The sequence below is a fragment of the Lygodium microphyllum genome, chromosome 11 (genome assembly GCF_053477565.2).
Source record: "Lygodium microphyllum isolate KBCC chromosome 11, Lygodium_microphyllum_v1.1.10, whole genome shotgun sequence".
NCBI lineage: Eukaryota > Viridiplantae > Streptophyta > Polypodiopsida > Schizaeales > Lygodiaceae > Lygodium > Lygodium microphyllum.
In genome coordinates, this window is record NC_141145.1 from 33,250,894 (window position 1) to 33,273,149 (window position 22,256).

At 42.6% G+C, this 22,256-nt stretch overlaps 1 protein-coding gene across 9 annotated transcripts in view; it reads left to right on the forward strand.

Annotated features, from left to right (window-relative positions):
* LOC148028686 (Met-10+ like family protein / kelch repeat-containing protein) overlaps positions 1 to 22,256 on the forward strand; it is a 98,259-nt gene that overhangs the window by 33,563 nt on the left and 42,440 nt on the right. For 5 of the 9 annotated variants that reach the window (XR_015692307.1, XR_015692308.1, XR_015692309.1 and 2 more), the window contains exons 6-8: positions 1,686 to 1,815; positions 17,613 to 17,845; positions 17,984 to 18,119. Coding sequence is in view for 4 of the 9 variants with exons in the window: in XM_087687475.1 (XP_087543601.1) it covers positions 1,686 to 1,815; positions 17,613 to 17,845; positions 17,984 to 18,119 (499 nt within the window). In the remaining 5 variants the exon portion in view is untranslated. Of the gene's footprint in view, positions 1 to 1,685; positions 1,816 to 17,598; positions 17,846 to 17,896; positions 18,120 to 22,256 lie in introns of those variants that run through there. The other 4 variants (XR_015692310.1, XM_087687476.1, XM_087687477.1 and 1 more) reach the window with 4 other exon arrangements.

The following is a 22,256-nucleotide window of genomic DNA, read 5'->3' on the forward strand; positions in this document are numbered from 1 at the left end:
CAATATCAACTTGTAGTTAAGATGATGTGAGGGCAAGTAGTATGATATGGGACACTATGGTGTCCAATTTGGGAATTGAGATTCAAGAATATAAAGATGACATCAATTTTCGATTAATGTATATGGATAGGGCATTTATAGCTTTAGGCATAGGGTGGATTTGAAGTTTAGAGCCATAATTCAAAAGAAGCTATTATAATAATGCATTTCAAATCCAAAAAAATAAAAAGGCTATTGTAATTCAAGGTGAAAATGATGCACCAAATTCTCCATTGATTTGTCCACTTGAGTTACCAAAACTTATGGATAGACGTGCTTTTTGTGTAAGTAGACATTTGATGTTTGCTTGTATAACAATTTTTTTCTGTTTTCTTTTTTTTTTGAAATGTGATTTATTGTATGGCTTACCACCAAATAGAGGGAATGTTGACCATTCCATAGAATTAAAGATGCATGTCCAATTTCCAAACCTTCATAGAGGCTAAGTGAATCCCAGCACCAAGTATGGAAAGGCAAATTAAATAATATTTGTGTTAGTAGTTGAGACATCTCATGTGTGAGTTTGACCTATGCTGGGCATGGCCAGGTTATTTAGGCATTTTATTATGGTTATTATGATGCTTATTTGGGGCATTTTATGCTGGCCAACTTGCCTCTATTTTGACATTATTTTTTTCTTTATATACCCAACTCCCTCCTCATTCAATCACATCATCACCTATAGGTTCTATGGAGAGAGGGAGCCAGTGCTAGTGCCTAGGAGCTAGAGACTCACTATTGTACGCGTTATTCTCGTGTTTGGTTTATGGATTCCATTTCCCAAGCACATCTTTGAGTTCTTTTCTTTTGCAGTGTTCTTTTGTTTTCCTTCTCTTTTTTCTTATATTCAGCACTTGTCTATGCTTCCATTGCTGCACCACTTTTGATATGGTATCAGATTGCTGGATCTAGGTTCCTACTGTAACTTTTTTTTTTTCCAGGGGAGCTTAATTGTTTACAAAAAAGTAGCCATGAAATTCGGCTATAATCAAGTTGGAATCAAGGCCAAACTGTTGAGCCACTAATATTAGGGTTCAGACTAATCATTAATTGCAACATATTAATCCCTAATTTTTTAGGCCACACCTAGGCCAACAATTAGTTTTTCTTAAAACAATCTTGATAAGCATTCATTGCTTACTACAATAAACAATTGGCTTTATTTTTGAATGATAGAAAAAATGCAGGAAAATCTTGTATAAATAGAGTTTGTTGTTTGTGCATTCTTGTATCATGATGCATTCCACACTCCAACCTTCAGCCATCAGCCTTCTATCCTCACACTGCTGCCCACACCCCATTTGGAGCTGCTGTTGGTTCATCTCAGCCTATTGCCCATTGCGGAAAATTTTGAAGAAGGAGAAATAAGTCTCCCTCAAAGTGCTTGAGCATTTTGAAACCATGGATTAGGACCATGTCCAAAGTTATTACCAAGGTATTGTATCTGCTGTTAAGCTTCAATTTTTGAGGGGGAAAGAAGAGGTGAAATGGTTGTTTATGATTAATTGTGACATGCATAGCCAACATGATTCATCGGTTACAATACATGGATAATAACATTAGTTTAAAGGTCAGGTTTTGAATATTTTAAAAATAACTTAGAATTACAAGATCACACTAGTTATGTGGTGTTGATATGTTTGCAGGTGGGAACGCTTGGATGACATGGTGGTGCTTCCAGAAACTGCTTTTAGATGTGAAGCTTGGCAATCAATAGGGGAACAATTGTGGATAACTATTGCAAAGTGCTTGAATGTGCAACGGGTTGCTCGTCAGGTTATTGTTAACTCTTGTATGCGTTGTAAAAATTTGAGAAAGTCTTCACTATTGGCAATCAAAATTACCTTGCGTAGTATTATATTACACACTTTTTACAAATATGTATTGTTTGAGTTTTAAAAGTAGTATTGAGCATTTTGGAGAAAGGGAGCATTGTGTACTCCAACCAATTTCAACCTCTCTAGATCGTATGATTTTGTGACATGAAATGATCACAGCTTTCGAAATGGGAAAGCTCTTCCATTTGAGCCACCTTGCCTCTTGGTAGTAGATGGCTGCTTCCATATAGTTTTTTTGCTTATTGTAAGTAGATGGGTGAACAAGCTCTTTTATTTGAAGCATCTTGCCTCTTACAAGCAGGTTGTTGGTTTCATGTAGTTGTTTTTCTTAGTGCCAGCAAATTGGTTACTTCCCTTTAATTCATGAGCTTCTTAATTGTTCCTAGTTTGAGAAGTTGCTTAGGGATACATTAGAAGCCTCCTTATGAAGATAGTGGATGGCTTGTAATACAGCATTGTGCTATGTCATTTAAGTCTCCAAAAGAATATGCAACAATACAACAAATGAAACCAACTCACTATGGATGTAGGGCCTTCTTGCAAGCCTCAATGGTTGCAACACGCTCTGCCTTAGTAGTAGACAAGGTTGTGCATTTCTGTACCTTGGATATTTAAGAGATAGCACCTCTAGCAAAAGTAAAAACATACCCAAAGGTGGACTCCTACTATTTGCATATCTTGCATGGTTGGAGTCAGTGTGACCCATGATTGTAGTATCCTGGCCACCATAGCAAATGCACATATCGACAATGCCTTTTAGGTACCTTATAATATCCTTTATGACATCCCAGTGTCATTGGTCAAGTATAGCCATAGCGTGCCACAACTCTCATCACAAATGCTATGTCAGGGCGAGTGGCTATCATTGCATACATCAAATTGCCCATTGTAGATGCATAAGGGATCTTGGCCATCTTGGCCTTTTGCTCATCTAATTGGGGACAATTGGCATGATTGACGTTTACATGGGAATGTAAAGGATAGCCAATAGGCTTTAACATTTTGCATATGAAAGCGCTCAAGTACCTTCTGTATATATGGCTGTTGTGATAGGTAAAGGAGCCTCTTAGAGCGATTGCACGTGATATGCATACCAAGAATATGTGAGGCTTGCCCCACGTCCTTCATCTCAAAGCTATTCTTGAGCTAAGTCTTCTAATCATCCAGCTCATCATGAGCTCTCCTAACAATCAACATATCATCGACATAAAATACCAAGATAATAAGGATACCATTATGAGTTTTCTTCGTGTAAAGACACGAATCCATATCACTACGAGTATATCCCTGCGAATGCATGAAAGTATTCAACTTATGGTACCATTTCCTAGGTGTCTGCTTAAGGCCATAAATGCTCTTTCTCAATTTGCACAATAGGTGTTTCCTATCCTTTTTTATAAAGCACTTAGGCTATTGCATATAGATATCCTCATGCAAGTTCCCATGCGGAAAAGTCGTTTTCACATCCATTTGATAAAGTTTTAGATCTAACTGCCCAACCAAGGCCAAAACCAATTGTAGGGTAGTCATCTTGACAACATAAAAAAAGACGTCATCAAAGTCAATACCATGCTCTTGCTTAAAACCCTTAGCAACTGATCTGGCCTTGTATGCAGGCTTGGGCATCCAAGGGTACTCTTCAACTTGTACACTTACTCAAGGTTGTCATGTTCAATGACATTTGATTAATACAGTCCGATGCTAGTATGGTACTAATCGGACTAATAAATCTTGGACCTACGTCCTACGTCCGATGTTACATTCGATGAAAGAAAAAATACATATAATTTTAAAGGGAGAATTTGAAAGGATGAATAGATGGTGGGGGAGGGGATATTTTTTTTAGAAAGGAAGAGTGCTTTGGGGTTTAGGGTTGGGGTCCACAAAGAGAGAGAGAGAGAGAGAGAGAGAGAGAGAGAGAGAGAGAGAGAGAGAGAGAGAGCAAATTCTGAAATTTGAATGGTGGCCCAGCATCCACAGGAGAGGATGGTTGCATTGTGCCATAATCCATTGTGTGTGTATTAGAGAGAGAGAGATGGATGAAATTTGAATCATGAGAGAGGGAGAGGGAAGGAGAGAGAGTTTTTAAAAATTTTAGTTTAAAACTTTAAACTCTAATATTTTCTCGAGTCTATGTGTGAGATAAAGAAAAGATAGAGAGAGAAAAGAAGAATAGAGAAGATTCAAGAAAGAAAAGAAGAAAAGAAAGGTAAGAAAGAAAAGAAAAAAACGGTTTACAGGGCTTGAAAATGGTAAAAAAAGTGATCGTTTGTTGGTCACAAGGCCCAGGCATATGGGACCCACTGCCTGCGTAATGGTCGACCATCGAGAGTACGAGGTTGGGGACAGGGCGCAATTAGGCGACTCGGACCAGATGGGTCCGGACGGACATGACGGATGGGATTGGACGGGTCAGACGAGTTGACCTATCTGTCGGGTGTGGACAACCTTGCACGCACTTGTATGGCAATGCATGTTTTCCATTGGGCAAATGAACCAAATCTTATGTATTAACAGGAGGCTTCTCATGAAAGATCACCCTGCGTACCTCAACTACATGCTCAAGTTGCTTACGCATTTTTTTCTCATAGAAGGCAATATCATGGTTGCGGATGACCTTTTGAGCATGCGGATCTCATAGGCAATAGCCCATCTCACTTACATCTCTACCAAGGAAGATGTATTTTATTGACTTAGGATCCAACTTATTGCATTTATCCTTGGATATATGGTAGAAAGCCTCATACCCAAAGATTTTAAGATGCACATATGAGGGAGCTTTTCTAGACCATACCTCCTTTGTAACCTAACAACCAATGGCAGTGTATGGGGATCTGTTTATCAAATGTACTGTAGTAATAATTGCCTCAGCTCAAAAATATTGCGGTAAGCTTGCTTGAATAAGTATACTTGGGACTCTTTTTGCTCGGCAACACCATTTTGCGGTGGGGTGTATGGGGCGGTCAATTGACTCTTTATACCCCTCGCATTACAAATTGCTCAAATGCTTTAGAAATATACTCATCCCCATTGTCAGACCTTAGGCATTTTAGCCTATATCTAGTTTGGTTCTCAACTAGAGCAAGCCAATGCTGAAAGATAGATAAGATATCCGATTTCTGCTTAATAAGATATGCCCAGATCTTATGCGAATAATCATCAATGAATGTAACAAAGTACTTCGCACTACCCAATGATTGACAGGGCATGGGACCACATACATTAGAATGCACAAGATCTAGAGGCTCACCCATGCGAATAATGTTGGACTTCTTATGAGAATTGTGTATTTCATAGTAACATGAGATGGGTTTTGGGAATGAGGATGGGAATGGAAATGGGGGCATGAATTGTCATCCCCTGTTATCATGAGTGAAGGCTCTAATATGGGGATGAGATTAGGATGCAGGATTGGATTGGGACCAGAAGCTAGAAAATGGCCGTCCCTTATTGTTATGGCATGTTTGCGTGCCATAAAGACAATGATCACAAGAATCAAAACATTTGTAATTAAGAGGCGGAAGACAGTTTGCAAACGAGTAAGCTACTTGTATCCAAGGTGATGGTGCCATAAAGATATATGTGGTATGTCAGCCACAACCAAAATATGGTTAAGGGATCTAGATACGAATCAAGGATAGAGGTTGCTAGCCTTGGCACCTCGAGCAAATACAAGATTCCCACGGGTAATCTTATGCAAAATCACCAAAAGATACATAATAGCTTGTATTATCGAATTATCCAGTAGATAGAAGACTTTTAGTCAAAGTTGATACATGATGTACATTATGTAGAGTAAAAGAGTTCGTGAAGGAAACTGTATCGGTACATCCCCCATGCCAATAATATCCAATGCAAAGTCATTTCCCAGTCTCACAGAACTTGTCATGTTGCGATAGGATTGAAACTAATCCTTATGCAGGGTAACATGAAAGGAAGCCCTAGAATCAACCAGCCAACACATACAATATGTAGACAAAGTATTGGTTAACTGAGAAGCATCCAGAGAAGAAGCTACCAAGATGTACTCATCATTGGACTTAGGTTGCACTACATTTATGTCTTTAGTCTTTACGTGGGACTTACTAGGGACAATGCTGTGATCATTAAACTTTTCCTGTACACTTGTCTTTCTCTTTGCGCTTATCATTGTGCATCTTATGGCATCGCAGCCGAATATGACATTGCTTTCCATAGTAATGACATATTAGAGAGGCCTTACGACCACATGACTTGCTACAAAATCGTGTACTACGAGTCTCTACCACGGTGGTCATTACTACTCTTACCATCATGTCTACCCTTAACAGTCAATGCATAAGAAGTACAGGTTTTTCATTTTTTCCGTTTATCTCCTTTGTGAGTAAAGTACCCTCAACATCCTGGAGTTTTAGGCCAGCCTTAGCTAAGGTATATTAGCACACATGGCATGATGAAAAGTGTCCCATGAATCGGGGAGTATCATAAGTAAGAACAAGGGAGGTTATCCTTGAACTCAATGCCTTGCAAAGTCAACTGGTTGAAAATCGAATGAAATCCATTCAATGCATGGACACATTAGTCCCTTTCTTCATGCGAAGGTCTATGAGTTGTTTCAATCAATACATTTGTGAAGTACAACTTTGCTTGTCATAAAGATTGCATATCTTTTTCCTTAATTGCTAGACATTATCCTCAGGTGCCATAACATTGAAATAAACTTGTTTAGATAATAATAGTATAAGAGTAGATTTACATAGCTTATCCAACTCATCCCAAGCATCTTGATCTATATCTTTGGGCTTTACTCGCTTGATTTTCAACGGCCTTACTTACTTCTTTTGGACCAGTACTTGCCATACTTGCGTCTTCCAATAGGTGAAATTAGTGCTGTTAAGTTTTTTAATATTGAAAATAGCACTATCATTCGAAGTACTAGCCATAATGATAGTATACCAATGCAAAATCTAAGAGAATGGTTTGCTGTAAATGACTGCAAATAATCCCCAAAACTCAATCAAACCAAGGGCAAAAGATGAGAGAATAGCAAAGTAGAGAGTTGTCCATCAACTACAACCAATAGATTGCCAAAGTACAATGTTTGGTTTCCAAGACAATACTGAAAAGTGTAATTATAGCACTATAGTAATAAATGCAGCAGTATGACCAAAACCATTGTGGGCAAATAGTCACAAAATACCAAGCTCTCATTGCTAGGAATATCCGAGTAACAAGCAGGATATGTAAAAGCAACTAGTAGTGAATAGGCATACAACTAGTATAAAAAATCTATCATAAACACAAGGGGGTTAGTAATCAATACATCCCATAGGCATAGACATTGTGTATGTGAGAGATCTCAAGATCAAGTGCAAAGATTCTTCAAATACACAACTGATTGAGCAAAAAGTAATGAAGTCAATTCATAACGAAGAAGCATGTATATATCATTGAATCTTGTTGACGGAGGTAAGTGTTGGCGTCCAAAGCATGCAAATCAAATCATCCCACTAGTAGGTGTAATTGCATCCAAGAGTATCAAGAGTTTAGACTCCGGAGATGGTAGAGATAAGGGAAGAGTTGAAGGTTTCAAGCCAAATCCTTGAAGATGTTTGACAAGGCTTCCAACTGCATGTTCTTAGCAAAGATCATAAGTGTATTACCTCATAAGCTCTAATTCAAACCAAGCTTGATTTCTTGATTGTAAGAGTAATCATGGATTATGAAGTTAAGTACATGTATCAAAAACAACTTTCAAGAGAGCTCCAAGTAGAGACCCTGTTAAGGACAAGATACCACAGCCAAGAAATAAGAGAAAGAGCTCCTCTTAATTCAATTCATAGTATCTATGAATAATCTTCAAACATTGCCCTGCCATAGGGCACATAATACTTGCATATTTTGACAAGATGTCAACTGTGGAGCAGGAAATAAAAGATCAATGCTGTAGCTAATTCTTTGAATATGGCTAAAGATATCAGCCCCAAATAGCCCATAAAACTTCCGAAATTCACCTTTGATGTTAGCATAAACCTTCCCTAACATAGAGTGTATAGATCAACCAAATACAAGCGTAAATCATACCATATGAAGCAATAGAGAAGTAAAAGGAACTGCTGTCCACAAATCACTATGAGGACTGCCTATTTCAGCCCACATACATGGCATCAATCTCCCAAGAAGACACTTTGATGAAGTACAAAAACAGCCCCTATATTCAAGAGCATGTATCGAGCAATAGGTAGGTTGAAATAAGCATATAGAAGTAGGAGAGAAGAAGGAATTCCTGTTGCCTTGTCAGCCCTGTTATTGGCTACTTATATCAGCCCCAAGCATGTACATAGAGCAATCAAGATGCTCTCTTGCTATCCCTTCCACAATGCTTATGCAATGTCAACTTGCAACAAGCATATCAATGTCAAGTAAGTCCAGTAAATGATCATGAATCTTCAAGAGGAGGAAAATAAGTGCTGTTGCCCACAATTCTTTGTTTGGGCTGAAATATTCAGCCCACTTTCTTCACATAAACAAGTCAAGAAGGCTTCTTGACACTCCTCTCAGCCCACTTTCTTCACATAAACAAGTCAAGAAGGCTTCTTGACACTCCTCTCTTCAAGCTTCTGCAATAAGCTTCCAAGAGCAAGAATGAGTCCTATGTGTCAAGATTAATCAATAAAGCAAGTTGATGAACTTCAGCCCTTCAAATTACAGAATTGGAAGACCAATAACAGTCCCTATTCAACTCTTAAAGGACTCAAGGGAGTGAGTTTAATGTCTCTCTTGACATGGGAGATCAAACTTAGCATACACAGGTCAGGCCTAGTCCTTCCTCTAGACTCATAATAGAGCTCTTGTATGTATGGGCTGCTGCCCTTTAAATACACAGTTCTGCCCTGTTTTACACAGCCAAGTGTGGCCTTCCATTTTCGTTATTGCATGGGAAAGAGAGGTACTTACAGTTCGAGTTTAGTCTTTTGAAGATACTTGTGGTTGCATGGCACAAGCTTCCCTTTTGTGTGGTGGCTTGACACCTCTCAACCTTCTCCATCTACGGTGCCCTGGTCTCAGCCTGAGATCTGCCCGCAAATGTGGCGCAAATAACGCTGCCCTTCTTGTCTTCTTTTTTGAATGTATTACAAGTACCACAAGTAAGGTATAACCCATATATAATGTCCTATACTCAAAACATAATAAACTTCATGGACTTAAGTGATTCTTCTCTCTAATGAACTTGTGAGTCATGTTTTTGGAGTAACTTCATCACTGACATATGTAGTCAGGGCCTCATCCAAGCCATATGCTTGTTCATGACCACATATACCATGTCATATGTAGCATGTCTTACAAAACATGTAGTAACTTCATGGATTTTTAAGATTTATTGCACTAGGCAAGTCTCCTTACAGCATGTCTAGATTGCAAGTGTCTAAGTAATATATGTAAAGGATTAAAGTTTTATGTTTAGACCATGGGCAAAGATTCCCATGACAACTATTAGTGTTTGTTGAGCTCAAAGCTCGCTCCACAATGCTTGAGAGGTTGTGGGAGAGCTCCGTGACAAGTGGGAACAAGTGGAAGTAAGCTAGGAGATGATAGAACTCAATGCATACCTCGGGGTGAAGGAGCCATGGCTGCCATGAAACCTTCAAGCTGTAGGTATTTGAATCCGAGTTGAAGCAAATAATGAAGAAGCTCCTCGAATCGTTGGCTTTGATACTAGTTGAAGGGAGAAGTTAGAGGGGAAGCATGAGCAAGCAGAAGCAAGAGAGATGCAAGCTATGGAGAGAGAGAGAGAAAGAAGAAGAAAGAAAGAAAGTTATATTAACGTCTACAATAGGCCAAGTTGGCCTATGAGACCAAAATGTTGCATACAAAATGTTTGGGAGATTTCAAAAGTCCCAGTGAAGCTAATGTTTATACTATGTTGAACTAAATTGAGTAGGTACAAAATGATATCTAGACTAGATACAATCTAGAGGTACTCCCAGTGCGGTGTGGAACTGCTCCTAGAGTGTTCATCCTAGGATGTCCCGCATGGGTCGGTCTAACATGGAGAGGCTAAAGTGGCGGGGCAGGGCCCTCCGATGGTGGCGTAGTATCCCTTGTATCTTCGATATGTGTCTTCTGTGGGGATGGGGGCTGGCGAGGCATGGGTGTCGAGCTTTGCCTCTCGCTGTGGCTATTTCTAAGGTGGTCCCCCGGGGTTGGGAGGCCAGTTGGGCTAGTGGAGGCTCGATGGTGGGGAGGGTAGCTGGTATTTGGTAGAATTCGTTGTGTGTGTGTTGGTTGGTGGCTCCTTGTCTTTGCTCCGTGGTTCGTAGGAGGTAGTCTCTATGGCGTCGTATTTCCAGTAGAAAGAGTCCCAGGCATCTCTGGTCTTTGAATTCCATCACCTTGGAGAGTGGTCCGAATGCTTCGTTGAATAGGCAGTGGAAGCGTCCCCGGATTTCGTAGTACACTGGGCATCTATAGATATAGTGTTCCTCTGTCTCTGGCTCGAGATGGCAGAGCTGACAGATTCGGTCTTCTGGGGGGAGGGGTTTGGCCTCGTATCTGTTCGTTTCGACTCGTAGTTGGTGTGAGGACGTGCGGATCTGTCCAATGGCACTTCTGACCCCGTGAGACAGGAGTGTGTCCATGTAGCTTGGGTGGGTGATGAAGCCATCCGGGGAGATGTGCAGGAAGTGCTCTCGGTAGAAAGCCTTGTTGGTTCCTAGTTCCGACGTGGGGGTCACCCATGTCCTGGCTGTGTCTGTCTGGATGATATCCATTCTGATGATGCGATTTACCTCCTCTCGGCTGAGCTCCAGGTGTGGGCAGTCTAGGCTGTATTGTAGTGGGGGGAGGTGGTCCATGTGCAGGCCATGGAGCCGTAGCCAAGTCTTTGTTCGGGCATACCAACACTCAGTGTCCCCTTGTGTTGCTAGCTATTTGGATGACTCCAGGGCGAGTCTGGGGTACCGGTCATTAGTTCTCCATTGACCCGAGGGCTGCATAGCCTCAGGTTAGTCTATCTTCTGCTGCTTTTCTCAGGGTAAATCTCGGTCCAGAGAATGTAGTCCCCAGATAGACGTATCTTTGGACCATGTCCACGGTCTCTCCGCCGTATGTGAAGGGGGGTATGGACCATCGGAGCCATTGGGTTGACGTGTTGAACACCATGACCTTGGTTTTCCCCAGGTTCACAGTTAGGTCTTTGTCTTGGCAAAAGGCCTGTAGTGCGTCCAGTTGGCGCTGTAGCCCTTCGGGTGTGCTGGAGATGAGGACTATGTCGTCCGCATATAGTAAGATGGGTATCAGTGTCCCTTCCAGGCTCGATCCCTCCTCGCCCAATCTATCTATGTACTTTGAGATCTCATCAATGTAGAGGCCAAATAGGGTGGGTGAGAGTGGGCATCCCTGCTTGACTCCGATGGTGCTGGTTATCTCCTTTGATAGCCCTCCTGGTGCCCGAACTCGGCCCGTTACCGATTCGTATAGTCCCAGTATCTCCCATCGCATTTTGGTTGGGACCTCCAGTTCCTGTAGTCTCTGCGTGAGCCTCGCTTGTGGGACTGTGTCAAAGGCCTTGCGGAAGTCCACGAAGCAGCAGTACACCCGTCTTCCATGTGCTCTGCCCTCCTCTATGATGGCTCTCAGTGTGAGGATATGGTCAAGGGTGCAGAAACCCCTCCTAAACCTTGCTTGTCCTGCCGCCCGATGTTGGTGCTGCTCTGCCCACTTGCTCAACTTGTGGTCCAGTATGGATCCATAGAGCTTGGCTAGTACATGGCCAACCATGACTGTTTGATAGTTCGTGGATACCATGGGGTCTCCGATCTTCAGGATAGGTATTATGGTGTTGGCTTACCAGCTGGCAGGGAAGCCTTCGCATAGGGCTCTGTTGAACATGTGTGCTAGGAGAGGTGCCAGTATGTCTCTGGCATGGGCCAAATGCTCTACTACCAAGCCTTCGTGGTCTTGGGCACGGCCATTTTGGAGTCTATCAATGGCGTCCTGAACCCACTCCGTGCTGAAGAATGTGGATGATCTGGGTCTGCTCCCTGGGGGCCGGGGTAGCTGGGGCTGCTTGGGTACTTGGTATAGTGAGGTTGCATATGCGTGCCAAGTGTCCGGGGAGGTGATGGGCATCTGGGCTCGGGGTTCCTGAAACACCTTCCATGCCTCTTTGCTGTCCTATCCTAAGAATAGCTGGTAGAATTCGTGTTCCACTTTGGAGAGGTAGGCTCGTTTCTTCCGTCGCACTAGACGACGGAAGATCAAGCGTGCCTGTTTATGTGTGTGTACTCCCTGTGCTTCGTCCTGTTGAAGACGGAGCCGGGTTTCCCTGCACTCTGCGTCGTATCAGCTATTATGTGGGACATTCTTGTTCGGAGGGGTGGAGTGGGGGGATATGTGGGGGAAGTATTCGGCAGCCGAGGTGTGTAGTGTGTCCGCCAACTGTGCTGTGACCTCCTCCAGGGGTGCGTGGGGGTCCATTTCCTGCAGGCTCCAGTAGAGATGGTCGGAGTATGTGCTCGCAATTAGCCTGGTAAAGTGGTACTTGGGGAATCTTGGGGGGTTGCTTGCTGGGGGGGGGGTAGGTCATACCTGCAGGTTATTTCAAATTGCAGGTAGGCATGGTCAGCAGCCATTGTGAGTGGGCGAGGTGATATTTTAAAGGACTGGATGTCGGGGATAAGTGATAGAGGGTCGAGGATATAGGCCACTGTGCTTGCTCCCAGTTTCTGTGTGGGTGCTCCATGTGCCCCCCGTTCGATGCAATTGGCCGCGTGCTTGTGTGGGAAGCATGTGAGGGCATCCGACCCGGGCCATCTGTTGAGATCGTTGAGGATGGCTAGTCCGTGTGCCCCCCGTAACGCTAGTAGGTGTTCACCATATTCGGTGCATTCAGCTGTGTCCTGTGATGCCCGGTTGAGTCCTATCTCCGCCGGTGCGATCTCTTTGTACATGTGGTCTTTGCTCTCGAAGAAGGGGGTCTGCCTCTGTGCTGTGTGTGCATTGAAGTCTCCGGCCAACGTGACATCCCCCAAGCTGGAGTAGTGCATGATATCCTCGTACAGTGGTAGGTATGGTGACTCGCCCTTCGGTGATGCGTATGGGGAATGTGTTGGTGGGAAATAGCACACCGCCATGTATATGTCTCGGGGGCGATCTGTGTGTATCCGGATCCACATGAACCGGGCTTCCTCATCTTTCCGCATGACTTGCACCATGGGATGTAACTCCTCCTTGTACAACACAGCCACCCCTCCGGACCCTCGGGTTCCTCCTTTTGTTCGGGCTCTAGGGCAGCATGCCGTCTCCCATCTATATCCCCTTACTTTTGGTAAGTAGGTGCATGGGCTTTGGCGGGTTTCTGTGTAGAGGACGATGTCCTTGCCGGTGAAGGTCTCCTGGAATAATCCTGCATCTGTTTTCATAGCTCCGTTGCAGTTCCACACTGCAAACCTCAGGTGGGTCTCATAGGCCGCGCCCCTTCATTGGCGTTTATCTGTGATGATGACACGACCATCTCTGTATACTGCCCATTTTCCTGCTTTGCGAGCCTCCAGGATCTGTGGCATGCATTCTTTACGGTGTGCCACCTGTGCGGGTGTGAGGTCATCCTCCAGCTAGACTTTTTCCCCTTTTAGAGCTGTCCTTTTAGAGAGGAAGGCTCGTCTGGATTCTAAGTTGGCAAATTTGCGGATAAGAGGCCTTCCCTTGGTGAGGTCTTTCCCTACGTGCCATGCATACTCCACTATTTGAGGGTCCTCTACTCCCAGCTTTTCACATATTTGCTTGGCGTGTGCCAGGGGGCTATCCCCTTCCTTCCATCCGACCACTCGGATGTGGAGCGCTCTAAGCTTTCTCCTTTTCTCCTCCTCCAGTGCTGCATTCACAAACTCCTCCTTCTTTGTTGGAGAGAGAGAGAGCGAGAGAGACAAGATGTGGGAACTCCAATAGTCACAATGTGTGAACGGCCTTCCCTTATTCAATAGTCATTGAAAGAATAAAGAATAAAGTGATAATGACAGGCGCCTATCACTTGTAGTGTGTAGGTGTGTGGTCATAGTGTGTGTAGTAAATACAGGGCGACGTAGGCATAGGCGCCTTTACCTCAAACAATCACAATGTGTGACTGGCCTTTTCTTATTCAATAGTCACTGAAAGAATAAATAATAAAGTGATAGTAATGGGCACTTGTCACTTGTAGTGTATAGGTGTGTGGTCACGAGGTGTGTAGTAAATACAGGGCGGTGTAGGCAGAGTTGCCTTTATCCCTAACACTAACTAGTTTTGCGGTTTTCTTCAACTAGTGTTTTTGTCTAAAAGGAGAAGGTGAAGCTATAAAACGAGTGTTTAGCCACATGGCATTGAGATGGAGAAGTGGAAGGGCACTTGGAAGGTTAAATGACAAGTTTTAGGACACTTTTATTTTCTTTTAGTGTTTTCCTTTCTGGGACGGAAGCTATTAAAATAGAAACAACCAAACTTAGTATTAATTATTGCGGTGAAAAACCTACCAAGTAACTTGTATTTTTTATCTCAATATTGTTAGGCTAGTTTGAGACTCCTAAAAATGCAACCCCAATGCAATGTTGGAATTGCAATCTAAGACCTTAGGGAAAAGATATATACGTGTCAAAACTTCTCAGCTTGTACATGCACATAGGACAAACTTCTATGATCAATGCATCTTATTGATTATAAATATTTGTTCTAGTGGATCTAACCTATTAATGCATTGTGTGTGAGGCTCATCTCTTTACACTTGTTTTTCAGCCATAGGTGCCCATTGGCTCTTCAATGTAAGCTCTATCAAATTTGCAATTGAAAGCAAGAGTGGCATGCTTTAAAACTTTAAGTATGCATATGCATGTTAGAGCAAAATTATTGATCATGGGTGTTGTTTGGGCAGATCTAGCCTATCAATCCTGTCTATCTTTGTGGTTGAACTTGATATGTCTGTTTGAGTAGGCCACAGGTACAGCAGTGGTTGATTATGTGGCAGCAGTGTGGATGGCTGGAGCAATCGGGGGAGTCATTGTGGGGCAGCTATGGGCTGCAAGTTAGACAAATTTTTTGATCATGAATGTTTGTTTTGGCTTATCTTAGCCCATCAATCCTTTCTATCTTTGTGGTTGAACTTGACATATCTGACTTTAGGCCACAGATACAGCAGTGGTTGATGATGTGGCAGCAGTGTAGATGGCTGGAGCAATCGGGGGAGTCACCATGGGGCAGCAATGGACTGCTATAGTCTGTATTTTAGCAGGACAGCAACATGCAGCAGCAGGGCAGATTGTTGGGGTAGTAGAGCAGTCAGAGATAGATGAGGCTGGCAATGGGCGACTGGCTGGAAGAGGGATGATAGGGTGGTGAATAATGGGCATACCCTTTGCACCTTTTTATAAAAAATTTTGGTACTTTCCTACTGGAAGTCACTGAGTTTTGTTTTTAAGGAAATTTAATGTGAATTTCTTTTGGGGCTGTACGAGAGCTGAAAAGTTTGACCAATAATTTTCAGACAAAGCCTAACTTTTTTGTAGCTTAATGCGCCTTGTAAAGCAAAGGCACCATAACAACTCATGCTGAGCTACTATTCATAGAAACATTGGAGCAGAGATGGGAATTGGAAAAGGGATGGTGATGGAGATGGGATGGGGTACAGGACCAGTGAAGGGGATGGTGATGGGAATGGGAGATGGCCAAATCCAGGTGTTGGGGACAAGTACGGATGATGTGTAAGATATACGATTCAGATTAGGTGTGGTTGTTTGAGAGGGGCTGAATGGGTTGAAGTATCAGAAGGAGCTGAGAATGGGCTGAAATTGGCTGAGAATGGGGTGAACCGTGATATGCAAGGATGAGTCGCAAGAATGGGCAGAATGGGATAAGATTGAAGGAGTTTTGCACTATTGAGTGTGATGCAAGGTTGCAAGCTGCTCATTGCCTGCACAAGGTTGGAGAGGCTGCACCAAAAAAAGGTGCAAAATAGGCCACAAATAACCAAAAAATGGCTGAAAAATAGGCTAAACCACAACAGGCCAAAATATCCTTCTCACTTGTTGCTTTCAAGGTGTCCCATCCTTGGTATAGGGGAATGGGGGAATGGCTGTCGAGTTTAGGTAGGGAACATTCCACCCTATTTGGGCACATCCCCTGGCCCAAATTGGTTGGGAATGGTGTTCTTGCATGACAAGACCCTTTTACTGTCTGTGTCCTGTCATTATTCATTTAATTCATCAAAGGATGACAATTTAGCTTGTAGTGAAATAATATGCTAAGAACATTTATTCATAAACTGTTTACCTTTCTGATTGTTGCCAGTTTATTCTCCAAAGGTATAACATCATCAATTTTGTTGGAAATTGAATCACCTTGTTTGATCCGGATTTGGTCGAATCACATCTCCTTAGTACTTGCTAGTGTAAAAGATCACAATCATAATGAGCATTGATGGCCTCCCATAAGTGCTTGAAAATCTTATAACAGAGAACTCTTATGGATTTTGTATTGAAGAGAGTTGATTAAGACTGCATACAAATGGTCCCCTCTTCCATTACTCTCTAGTTTTTCCTTTTGTGAAAAGGGGTCACTCAAGCTCTTGGATGGTGCCTAAGATGTAAACGAGCCTGTACATTTCGCAGAAAAAAGATAACCATTGAGTTTGTTCTCTTTGTCTAGAGCCCAAAGGCTTGCCTGAAGTTCTGCAATGATAGAGAATTCTATTAGGTTCAAGCTCAAAGAGAACATATGTATAACGTTTGATCAATAAGTAGAAGTATATATAATGAAGGGTCCATTAAATTGTAATTACAAGGTGGGTGCATGTCTGATTCCTCTTGTAACTCTTGATTTGTCACAAAGTAAATGCACAAGATGCTCAGATAATCTTGGGAAAACCAAGATTCTGGTTTTCCATACATCAGCCATAGTGAGGAGGAAATCTATTTTGACTCTAGGAGCCGGACACATGGAGGCTGTGGACTGTATGTCTATTTAGGGGTCATTCACTGCATCCACTGGGAGAATCACCATGGCACAGGTAGCTAGAGATTGACTTACACAAGGATATGCAGTATTGACCAGGTGTACCTGTTTGGACCCCTAGCCTGGCTACATATCTATGGACACAGATTGAGAGACCACATATGCTCGTGCTCTCATGGATGATCTGCATCAAATGATCAGTACCACATGAGATCATTTGAGTAGAGTTTGCTGCACCCACCATGATGTTGGAGGGCCTTTTTCATATGATCAGCTTCAAACACAGTGTACGTGACATGCATCCAGACAGACTACCTCTTGGCAACTAGCTCAAGCAAGACATGAGACCATGGTATGTGCAGGTCGAGCATTGACTTACAGGATACAGGATTGACACAGGCCACCTCTCCCGTGAGGTGGATGAGAAGAACTCTAGCCAATCATAGAAGTTGGAAATAGTAAGACCTGAAACTTGACTTCAGACATATCACCAGCATCATAACAGCGAAAACAGAAGCATGCAATGCTCTCATCTTTCAAATCAGTTGTTATGGGTCAATGTATACTAAACCTGAAGGAAGCCCTTTATAAACCAGGTCCAGTGCTAGGACAATAATAACCATTAAAAACGAGTCTAGTAGTTGGGCAATAAAAAAAGCTGATTCAATTTGTATCCTTTTTTTTTGGGAAGAAGTTAATCTGTTCAGATGGTTAATATTCTGCATAGTCCATTTTTAATGCTCGCTGTTTTCGTTTGTTCGAGGAGGGGGTATACAGGCTCGAGTCAAAGCAAATGACATAAGAGAGAGCAACTTAGAATTACTATTGGGTGAAGATGGATGGGTTCGCCACAGGGAAAATGGACTTCTCTATTGTTTGGATACCACAAAATGCATGTTCTCATCTGGAAACATTTCAGAAAAGCTCAGAATGGCTGGAATGGAATGCATTGGTGAAACCGTGGTGGATTTATTTGCTGGTATTGGATATTTCGTTTTGCCTTTCTTGAAGTAAGTTTTAACAGTTTGTTCTATATTAAAAATTTCCACAATGTTTTGCAGTGATTAGAGAGCGCAGCAATGCAGTTATTACTTTGGAGCAGGTTTTGACTAGTTGAGATTGTGATTATTGCCTTTTCCTGATGGCAGAGCAAATGCAAAAAAGGTGTTTGCTTGTGAATGGAACCCTTTTGCCTTGAATGCCTTGCGATATAACTTACATGTTAACGACGTGGAAGATCGATGCATTGTCCTAGAAGGAGACAACAAATTGACTGCTCCAAAGGTTCTATCAATTTCCCATGTTCAATTGTTCTCTTGAGCTGCCATGAAAGTTCTCTGCATGTATATTTGCATTCTTACTGGGAGAGATGCATGTTTTAAGCGATATACTGTGTATTCTGTAATGGAAATGTGGGCGAACATTTGGGATCTAGTCAATGTTTATGAGATCCATGTCTGAGGTCCAGCTGATGTTATCAACCTTGAGTGGCACTTTTAATGAGTGTTGTAGCATCCTGATGTGCAGATTGCTGTATTAATTATGGCCCGTTTCTTAGTAGATTGACATTTAAAAGAGTACCAGTCTGACTTTCCTTGTATTACTAATGTTGTTAAGGATCCAAGTATCTTAATGCTCGCAATTTGAGCTGTCCAGTCCACTTGTAAAATTTATTCTGGATGCACATGGCTGTGTTATTGAGCCGCCTCCCCTCACAAGCTGCCTCTGCCTGTCTCAGCTGTTGCTGCCACCCCTTCTGTTAAGACAGAGTGCACGCGGATTTAGACAAGTACAGCTGTTTCTCAAGGGGGGGAGAGAGAGAGAGTGAGAGAGAGTGCAGAGTAGAAAGTGAGGAAGAGAGTGAGCACAACTTGATGTGGGTACAATCTCTCAAGTGTACCACTTTAGGTTTTTTGATAATATATATAAAGTACATGTGTAAGGGTGTGTGCACACCCGAACGCCGTAAAAGGCACGGTGACCCTTTATTCCCAACACCTCCCACCTAAAGGCAATGTGCCTGAAGGTAGAGGAAAGAATCAGCTAAGTCTATGTATGTACAAAGCTGAAATACACATATACTATCCAACCCCCATCATCTGGCGGCAATGAGCAAATTGCTCTGTTGGAAGACCCTTCATGAGAAGGTTTGTAGGGTTATCATCTGTATGTACCTTGACAAGCTCAATACTCTTGCTGTCATGTACATCTCTAATAAAATGATACTTCACTTGTATGTGTTTTGTCTTTGCATGAAAGATAGGATTCCGTGCTAGCATGATAGCACTCTGACTATCACAGTGGAGGATAGAAACCTCTGTAATGCCAAGCTCTCTCACCAGACGTGAAAACCATAAAGTCTCCTTGCATGCCTCAGTGGTAGCCACATACTTTGGCTTTGTAGTAGACAATGCAACACACTTTTGCAGCTTGGATATCCAAGAGACTACTCCTCCTGTGAACGTGAACACCTATCTTGAAGTAGACTTCTTGCAATTAGGATGACCAATATAGTCTGCATCTGTGAAGCCAACAATAGATGACTTATGCTTCCCAAAGCAGATGCACAAGTCCTTTGTGCCCTTAAGGTATCTCATGATACCCTTCACTGCTTTCCAATGCTTTTTGCTAGGACGTGACATGTGTCTACTATCCACTCTCACTGCAAATGCAATGTTAGGACGTGTAGTAACCGTGGCATATATCAAGCTATCAACAGTTGAAGCGTAAGGAATCTTGGCCATCTCAGCCTTTCCATCATTAGATGCAGGGTTGTCATCTGCACTAAGTTTCACATATGGAGGCAAGGGTACACCAATGGCTTTCCTCCCCTCTGTTGGGATAAAGGCCTGGTTTAACCTCCGTGTATAGTACATGCACATTATTTAGCTGTACATGTGAATGCACCCTCACGTGCCCTAACTATAAATACATTTTATTCTTTGTGTACCAACACATTGTTGGTACACTCATATCGCATCGTACTCACTCTACTCTCACTCTCTCCAGCCGTCACATTCTCACGCTCACTTCTCAAACTTCTATCACTCTCAGTTGAGTTCCACAACAAATGGTATCAAAGCACAGATTTCGTGAACTTCCTGAGACCATGGCACAAGCAGCTTGAGCCATAAGGCATGTTCAACACAAGTTGTGTTGAAGATCAGCAGTTGGGCGACAGGGCAGCATTCAGGTGACGAGCAGGTGTATGGTAGTGGGGCGACGGATGTTGGACTCACGATGACCAGCAATCATGATGTGACGGTGTAGACGACTGTGTAGACATGACCAACGCGAGAGGGGCGACCAGGCCAGCACAACCACCATGTGTGACGGTCCGGGCAACAGCGGGTAACAGGTGGTAGACCAAGCTTGATTTCAACCTTGGCGTTGGTCTTCAAGCTTGGCATTGAGCATTGATGTGATTTATTTCAGATTTGGGATTGTTATATACAGTTTACAGGTAGCCCACAGTAGTGCTACATTAGCATTTTATATTTGGACCACTTTGGCATTGACATAGGTTGCCCGGTGTCGTGCCACTATGCGGACACGGTGTGAAAAACTCTGGAATGCATCATCATCCGACTTCTTATTGATCAAGAGAGTCAATGTGATCTGAGTCATTAGTATTAGTGTGAGGTGCATGGATTATTCAAAAATACTAGATTTTTGGATAATTTTAGTCTATTTTTGATATTATTTATTGTAAAAATCCAAAAAAGTTAGAAAAGCTTCTAGACTAGGATGGCATGCAAAAAGAAAGTTGTGAAATCGCGCGCGTCGCGATCGCTGTAAATAGGCTGAAAACTGTATTGTGAATTGAAAGGAGGAGTGATTTGGGAGATCTGTGAGCAGGTGTGCAAAGTCCCGGGGTTTTACTCCCCTTTCGGAGCCAACATAGCCATCAGATTTAGGTTCCGAGCAGCAGAGAAGGAGCTGTAATTTTGATGCACGTTTGGTTCTATGAAGAAGCTCTAGGAGTTCTATTGCCTGGAGATTGTTTCTGAGTAGTGCAAAGATTCCAGGTTTTTTCAATACATATTGATTCAGTTTATTGTGCTTTGTTTTTGTCGTGTTTACCTCTTGTCTATTCTCTTTCTTCTCTTCCATCTCCTATCTCTACTTCCTTCTACTTTTGATCCTCGGTGGATTCGACCTTTCGAAAAAAACCCCTCTGACACTGGTTGGTCCCGAATGCTCCCCGAATGCTAAGGGAATATATGTCTAAGATGTGAGATGCTTTTGGGGCTGAATTTGCTCAGCTATTGATTGTTTTACACAATCCATAGGCTGCCCAAAACAGGGAAGCCCCTTGTCATTACATTTTATGCTTATGTTATATAGTCATTTGATACCCGATTAAGCCCGTTTGTTGCCTATATATATGGGAAAGTATGCCTATGGTTTGCCTATGGTTTTGAGCTTGGATTGAGCCATTGCTTGCTCAATTTTGGACATTTCTTTATTGCTGAAAACTTCAAGGCTGAAGCTATTTATGCTAGAGTTGGGTTATGCCTATTGGTTAGGGGGTGCTTCCAGCTATTTGGGGTTATGTATTGATGTATTTGGATGATGCCATATGGTTTTTTTTGCTCCTGGAATACTTTTGAGCAAGAAGTAGAGCTCAATTTTATGCTTCACTGTCGTTTTTTATTTGCAATTGGCATTTCATTTATGACTGCTTATGCCTAGGCTACCCATGTGGGTTTATGTCTTGATGGATGCTTTTGGATTCGGCTGCAGTATGGTAGATGTTTGGGCTTGACAAGACTAGAACATTTGGACATTGATTTGGCTTTTTCCGTTACGACCTTGGATGCTACTTGGCCTTATGCTCCAATGTTATGGATCCTTGGATGTTTGGTTGATGTAGACATGTATTGAGCAGAGTTGCTTCATTGTCTTGGCAAAGTTTTATTGAGCATTCTGTGCTCATTGGTGCTTGGATTTATTGCGGGTTATTTGGTCGATTAGTGGACTTTACAGTGCTTGGGATACAGTTATGGCTTTCTTGCTTCTTTGTTGCCTAGCCTCTATGCTAGTTGGGCTCTTGTTGCCCGTGCATGTTAGAGAGCAGATGCTACGCATGTTTACCCGGCTATGCACTTTGTCTACTATCTTGTGCCTTACAGAGCCGCTTATTTGGATGTTGTTGTACAGATGTTTGGGCTTCTCCTGGAGCTTGACTCTTGCAGGATGCTTTGCTTCTTGTCGGTCTTTAGTTGACTTGGATGTTTCTACGTGGCATGATGCATTGTAGAGTTATGCGTATGCACATGGTTATGGGCGGATTTCATGGCTAAATACTGTATGCTCTTATGACAGATGTCTTATGCTTTATTGTATTATGGTTGGTTAGGTCATGGAGATGGCTACGACTCTTCTTCATATGGGAGCTTTTGTATCCTTGGTTGATGC